Below are 7,708 nucleotides of genomic sequence, written 5' to 3'. Positions count from 1 at the left end.
AACCCATGTTAAAACCCCTTCGTTTTAAATAAATGTGATATATTGAGTCCTGGAAGAATGTACTTGGTTAAACCACATTCGCAGACATTTGTTTTTGGTTATGCAAAAACAGGGCCGGCCCGCGGCATAGGCAGAATATTCAAATGCTAGGGGCGCCAAAATGAGTAAACGAGTGATTTTTTGAAAAAAATTTTTTACATTTATTTATTTATTTTTATTTTTACATTTATCTATTTTAAAACCCTAAAATCGAAATACTACCAAATAAAATAAAAAAACTCCACTAAAACGTAACTAAGTCCCCCGAATCCGGTCCGGTGCATCAATCATCAATCCGTGCGTGAGAAGCAGAGTGCGCGCGATCAGCTGTTGGTAATTTGTTGTGTAGCGTCGCCTCTCGCCGCATCCAATGTAGACAGCATTGCTTTTGTTTGAGAGGAGAGCGCTTAACAGACTAAAGCACCCCTGTAGAAACGGGCCTGGCAGCTCGCGCCAGGTCTAGACACGGTGAAAGTTTCCTGATTGTGACGGATGGCTGAATTTACACGACACATTATAAATTAGCATTATAGTCTGCAATAGATACAGTGTCAAAAAGAAGAGAAGAGGATAAAAGGGGATAAAGACAGAGGTAAAGTGATGGAATGAATGAACAGTTTATCTAATTGCATAGTATTAAGATACTGTAATTTAATGGCAGTTAGTTTTACCTTAAACTTTATGCTTTTTTAGACGCATTTAGGCCTACTATCACTTTTTTAATTAATGTTTTACTCTTTGTGCATTTTTGGGGGGGATATATGGCTTTTTTTTCTTTTCTTTTTGCCAAAATTAGTAATGATATTTATATACAGGTTTAATAAAATAGCAATGTTTTATGTAAAATTCACATTAAAGAAGACATTTCTCAGTTTCATTCATGGTGAAAGCATGAAACGTGCCATAGTTTAGTGGAAGATTGCTACCATCAACTGGAAAACAAACACTTTTGCTAGTGCTCAATGAATAGTTTGTGCATGAATGACATTTGGACGATGACATCACTGTTTTATCCAGAGTGCTATATATAAATGAACTAAATTAATAACTTATTTACAACAAAATTAAACTTACTTAAGCTGGACTATGACACTATTTTCTTCTAGATCTGCTGTACAGGAGAAGCAAACGTTTTTGCGTTATTTTCCTGTTAACACTGTAAAGCTGCCTTGAATTGAAATAATCTGTATTATAAAAAGCGCTATATAAATAAAGGTGACTTGACTTGAATGCTAGATGTAATGCTCTTGCTATTTGTGTTAAGGCTGTAATGTGTGTATGTATATATATATATATATAGGCAGGGGTTAAATTGGGATTTATTATGTGGGGGGGCTCTCCCTAGGGGGGTCCGGGAATTAAAAAAAAAAAAAAAAACTATTAAATGGCATTTTCTGGAGAGTTTTGTGCAAAGAAATGGAGAAATTGAGTCTTACATGATATGTGAAAAACTGCAAGGTTAAGAGCATATACTTTGCATTGTTGTAGTATCAACAGGTATTAGGACATTTAGCATTTACATTACTGTTAATCAGCAGTGGTGGAATGTAACGAATACTAAGTTTCTGTAGGCCTACTTTACTTAAGTAGAATCAATAGTGCATACTTTTGACTTTTACTTTGTTACATTTTGCAGCAATTATTATACTTTCTACTCCACCACATTTCTACAAAGTTTCGTTACATTTTTGTTACATTTTCTGATCAGGTTTTCCCCCTGCCAAAACAGGGATTGAAAAAAAAATCTCCTGTTTTCGGTGCTGATGCGGTGGTGACGCGTTCATGTAACATAAGGGTGGCGCTGCCAATATAGCATGTAAAATATAGCAAGGAGACATTTTAATTGTTTATTAATAAACAAGTGTTTTCTGTGTCAGTGCCCTGCATAGATGAAGTTGACATGACTCGCGATCTTCGCAGTAGTGAACGCGCCAGAGAGAAATGCACATTTCATACGGATTACATAGGCAGAGAGTACTCTGTTTTCTTTCGTTTTTAATTGTTCTGTTTAAAAGAAGACATTTCAAGCTTTCTATAGATCTATTTATCAGGTCTGTCAGACAAGTAGGCTCCCTTATACGCTGAGTTTCTGTTCATTTATGAGACGAGAGTCCACTTCGTGTCGTGATTATTTATTGTCTATATAGTATATTTACTATATTTATAGTATATTTACTTCTTATTTATTAAATCCAGGCAATTGGTTGATGAAACATTGATTAAAATTAAGATACAATTAATACAAAACGAAATTCATTTTAAAGAAAGGCTTTGTGCTTTGTTTGAGGTCTCAGTGAAAGTTTTAAACAGTCTTTTAGTGCCGCTTTCAGAGCGCTCACGTCCGTAACATTGTTTTTTCCTCATAAATGCGAACATGAAAAATAAAATAAATATGTTATGTTCTGTGGAGAGCCAACCCTTCTTCATCCGGTGGGTAGCCTAGTATTACTTTGGTTTGCAGTGTAATTCACAGAATTACAAAAAAATATTTTGCCACCTAAAAGTTAAAGATTTTTTGTGTCACGTCTACGTAATGTCATGTGTAGCCTATTTCCCTCATATTAAATATAAAACGCATGACTGATATTTTTCTAATGTCTGGACTCCTTTATTAAGGAAGTATGGATATATAAACAGTTTCAATAGGCTATATTGGTATTAAATGCATTTTCGGAGAATTTATATTTAAAGTTCTTACTGCAAATGTCACGTCCATAACGCTGGAATTGACATCACTTGATTACACATTGTATTACCTTGTTATGATATATTAGTGACCCATACAATGTGCCAAACATATTTTCCTTACCTTGTCATTCAAGACCAGGGCACTTTTTGTACAACCAACGTTGTGCTGAACTTGACTAAATTGATCTGCTGTTGCTGCAGCGGCGACCAGCAGCTTGTGAGTTTTTTTTACAGTAACGTTAGAAGGTTCTGGAACTTTTGTGCGCTTCCACATCCCGCGCAACTACGGATCTCCCAGGAACATTCATTATTGCTGCGTACATTTATCCATGTCGGAGTTCTGAGTAGTAGCCTACCTAGATGCGCATGGCATGTGCGAGCGGTGCGCGATCATGGTCGACTGACAACGAGATTAAGCAGCTGAACAAGAATACGGCCGTGTCCCGATTGTTCTCATCTCAGCCCCGCCGAGACAAAATAGACATGCCATCAAAATCTTTCATTTATAATCAGAAATATGTTTTCAAAAGCATCACTTTCATCAAATTTTATGTGACATAATTTCCAGTAGGCAACTGACTGCAAACGAGCAGGCTTATGTGCCGGGGCTGAGCCCCGGAGAGCCCCGGCCCAATTTAACCACTGTATATAGGCTAAATAGTCATGAACACAATGACAGGGTGAAATGGGCTGTAATGCATGGGGCTCCAGGTAAAATCTTGCCTAGGGCAGCAAATTGGTCAGGGCCCTGTGCAAAAACAAACAGATCGGGGTTTTCGGCATTCAAAAGGAAACGTGCTTGCACGCTCATAGCGACCGGTTGGTCGTTCGGTTTCATCCGTGTGGGCTTGTTTTTCCACCTGCTGTTTATTCTGTCTGTTGTGCTGCAGTGTGAAGTCTGTTGCCATGGAGCAGAAGAACGAGATAATGTCGCAGCTGCAGTGCATTCGCCAGCTAATGAAGAAGAGAGGCATGGAGTTTCCAAACATCAGGATAGAAGGTAAACACGTCTGCTCCCATGTACAAACCCACACAATTAACATATACACACACACACATCCGCTTCACAGGACAACGCCAGCATGTTAAATGTCTCACTACTGATCAACAACATTGCAAGTGTCACATACAGTTAAATGTATTAAAGGCCTTTGAAAACTCCCATGGCAAAATGAGCTGATAAATTAATGAAGGAATTATTTACCACTCAAACTCAATAACATAATGCATCTGATTACAAAATTACACTTTTGAGTACAAATTTTTTAGCTTTTTCTAATGTTTTGTTTTATTTAAATTTTTTTTATTTAAATCAGCTACTCAAATTCTTATGCAATAAATGTATCTATTATTTATAAATTTTTTATCTTAATTTTAATTAGTAAATCTGTTTTTGCATTACAGTACTGGGAATGGGATTTTATTGATCTGTATTTATAAATTATTTATAAAATTTATAAATCAAATTGTTCTGGCATTTTGCTCCATTTAAAAAAATAATAATCTTAATTGGACGCATGTGTAAATCTTTTATATATAGGTTTACATTCATGTCAGTGAGTAAGTGGTAGTATATCTTAATGTATAGTGCAAATGCAAATTCTAGTTATGCATAACTAATGCAGACGACCACAATCAATGAAGCAGGTCTTTGAAAATAATAGAGACCGTAAGCAAATTATTGGGATAAACAAATAAACGCCCAACTGTAGGTCATGCTGCCATTCCTGTCAGTCGAGTTGAGCAGTGAAGATCATGATGTATTATTAAATCATGCTAAATATGTGATTATGTGCATGTTGGAATCTTAAGTTTCAAGTTTAGTTAATTTATAAAGCACATTTAAACACAGCCACGAGACTGACCAAATCTAAATATACACATTTAAGATAATACACACAAATGTAATATAATATACACACATTTAAGAGGAATGTGTAAAAAAAGGAGATTTATAGTGATGCCAGAAAGTATTTTGCTTTCTGTAATGCCATGACATCCACATATTAAAGTGTGATGTAAGCGCTGCTTCTGATTTGTTGTGCCGTTGGGTGATGCGAATCGCTTGGTTATTTCTTTTAGAGCCGACATGTGAACGCAATCTAGACAGACTCATCGAGACTTTGACTTCAGCCGAAGCTCTTCCAGACACTCGTCTGGAATCACAAACACACGATGAAGCGCAGCCTCTCGATCACCGAGCGCTCAGACCTGATCCTGAGGTAGAGGAAGAGGAGGACGAGGAGAGCAAACACGCAGCGGGAGAGGAAGACGTGGGTAGTGAGAGTGACTCTAGTATGCCCTCCCTCGAGGACTCGGGCGACGTCAGCGTAGACGACGTCACCGTCACTCAGAAACTTCCAGAAGATCTGACTGGAGGATTACGAAGACGCAACAGGCTTGAGTAACTGTGACGATAATCAAACAGAAATCTATTTATATATTTATTTATTGAATTCCTCATGATGAAGCGAACACTACTCATTGGTTCGACGTCTACATCTGCATATTTCACTGACATGAATCAAAATCCACCCTGTTTACTTTCTTAATGCACTACCATTTAAAAGCCAAGGCTGCTTTTATTTGTTACAGTAAAAACAGTAATGTTGCGAATTATTGTTACAATTTACAAGAGCTGTTTTCCATCTGAATATGTTGTTAAATATAATTTATTCCTGTGATCAAAGCTGAATTTTCAGCATCGTTACTCCAGTCTTGTGTCACATGATCCTTCAGAAATCATTCTTATATGATGATTTGATGCTCAAGAAACATTTATGATTATTATCAATGTTGAAAACTGTTGTGCTGCTTCATATTTTTGTGGAAACTGATAAATTTTCTTTAGGATTCTTTTGATGGCTAGGAAGTTATAAAGAACAGCATTTATTTTAAGTGTAAATATTTTGTAACAATATAAAAGCCTTTACTGTCGATTTAATGTGTCCTTGCTGAATAAAAGTATTTTTAAAATTTGTAAATTAAAAAAAAAAAAAAAATGTTTAACTAATATTTTTTTTAAATTACCCCAAGCTTATGACTTAGTGCATAACGGTTTTAACAAAAATATAAAGCAGCTCAACTGTTTTCAACACTAATAATAATAAATGTTTCTTGAGCAACAAATCATCATATTAGAATGATTTCTGAAGGATCATGTGACACAAGACTGGAGGAATGATGCTGAAAAATTAATTTCATTTTAAAATATATTCACACAGAAAACAGTCATTTTATATTATAATAATATTTCACATTTAAATAAAAAAAAAATCCAAACGTTTGAACATTAGTGTACATGTTTTTAGTCTGTAAATGATTCATAAATGTTGTTCCAGATAAGAAAATGTTTGTCTTCATAATCTGCTCAACCTCTGAAGTGACTTTCCTTTCAGCTGACATCATCAAGGCCGTGTGGGCGGGGAAAACAATGTCAGCCAATAGCCAAAAAACTGTATATGAATCCTTAGTCAGCATTTCTAAAATCATTACAATAGTTAGCAGTAATTTAATGCAGGCTAATGTAATGAAGGTGTGTGAATATGAATGTTTCCTTTTAACTTGTCGGCAAATGTTTGCTGTATCTTCAGTCATGTATGTGTCAGTACGCACCTGCATTCGCTTCATCTCCCTCTGTGATTGGGTGAGGTCAGGTCAAACCACTGCGGCGTATCCAAGGCAGCCAGTGATGTGTTCCTGTTTCATTTGCATGTTTTCCATGGCCTGCGGAGGTTTTACACAGCTGCATGTTTCTGGTATGACAGTCATGTGTTCTGAAGCTTTCAGGCGTGAGGACTGCAAACGAGACGTTTTCTAAAAGAGTTATTAAATCTGAGTTGTTATTTTTTTTGCTGAGCAACTTTACAGCTTTGAGCTTTCTTTTTTAAAGCTTGAATCAAATACCAAACACTAAATGTGATCATACACTACTAGATTAGATGTTTCATACGTGGTTAAGTTACATATATCTTAGTTACAGATTTCCCCTTTTATAATATGTTTTCATAATTTTGCCACTCTTTTTTGTTGTTGTTGTTGTTGTTGTTGAGGATAACGAAATAATCTTTCTTAGGGAAAAAATATGAAAGTTCCAAAGTAGTGCTGAAATCAAAACGTTTACAAAACATGCAACTGGTCCTATTAGAAAATAATTTTCATAATTTTGTTGCATGGACTTTGAATGATGTGATTTAGCATCTGGAGATCATCGGATGTGAATGGCATGCAATAAGACTCCCTGTGCTCATTATTGTTTTTGCTGTGTATGTGTTATGCTGATTGATATAAGCAACTGTTGAAAGCCTTAAATAAACTCCAAATATAAAATGTGTTGTGCTGGTGTTTATTATGGCACTTGATATTACATTTTTTGGGTTTATTAGTCTGATCAGATTGTGTTCTTTTATTTTTTATGTAGTAACAGTTTTGTCTTCTTCCATATGCACTCCATGTGTTTAGACACACCTGTTTATTTGCTCATTAATGCAAGTATCTAATCAGCCAATCAGGTTGATGCATGAACGTAAGATGTTCAGTTGTTAAGAAATATGGCTCTGTGCTTTGAGTTTGAACCACTGATCTTCTGGGATCTTCTCACACCTCGGTCTCTGGAGTTCATAGCTGATGGTGTGAGAAAACAGCGAGGTGTAACATGGATGGAGTTCAGCAGCTGAGATCTTCTCATTAATGTCAGGTAAGACCAGCAAACTGTCTTGTCACCTGGTCTGATGTAACTCAATATCTATTTTTACATGTAGATGGTATAGGTCAGACTTTGGCATAAACAACATCAATCCATCTTGTATCCATCAATCCATATTATTCAGCCATTCATTGATCCTGTGATGCATTTTGCACACAATAGTTATGCATATCTGCCAGTCGTGGTGCACAAGTCATGTTTACAATGAGCACTATTAAGGAAGTCTCATTTAAGAATATATTTCTAAAGGTTTTCTTCATCAAATGCTTGGATATT

At 35.9% G+C, this 7,708-nt stretch overlaps 1 protein-coding gene across 2 annotated transcripts in view; it reads left to right on the top strand.

Annotated features, from left to right (window-relative positions):
- LOC311082314 (uncharacterized protein) overlaps nucleotides 1-7,056 on the top strand; it is a 16,602-nt gene extending 9,546 nt beyond the window's left edge. For both annotated transcript variants that reach the window (XM_084113075.1, XM_084113074.1), the window contains exons 5-6: nucleotides 3,618-3,727; nucleotides 4,810-7,056. In XM_084113075.1, the coding sequence (XP_083969201.1) occupies nucleotides 3,618-3,727; nucleotides 4,810-5,135 (436 nt within the window). In that variant the 3' untranslated portion in view covers nucleotides 5,136-7,056. The remainder of the gene's footprint in view (nucleotides 1-3,617; nucleotides 3,728-4,809) is intronic.
- The last annotated feature ends 652 nt before the right edge of the window (nucleotides 7,057-7,708 follow it).

This window comes from Abramis brama, assembly GCF_963993115.1.
Source record: "Abramis brama genome assembly, chromosome: 4".
Lineage (NCBI taxonomy): Eukaryota > Metazoa > Chordata > Actinopteri > Cypriniformes > Leuciscidae > Abramis > Abramis brama.
Note: the sequence above shows the minus strand (reverse complement) of the source record. Positions and strands in the feature narration are given on the sequence as shown.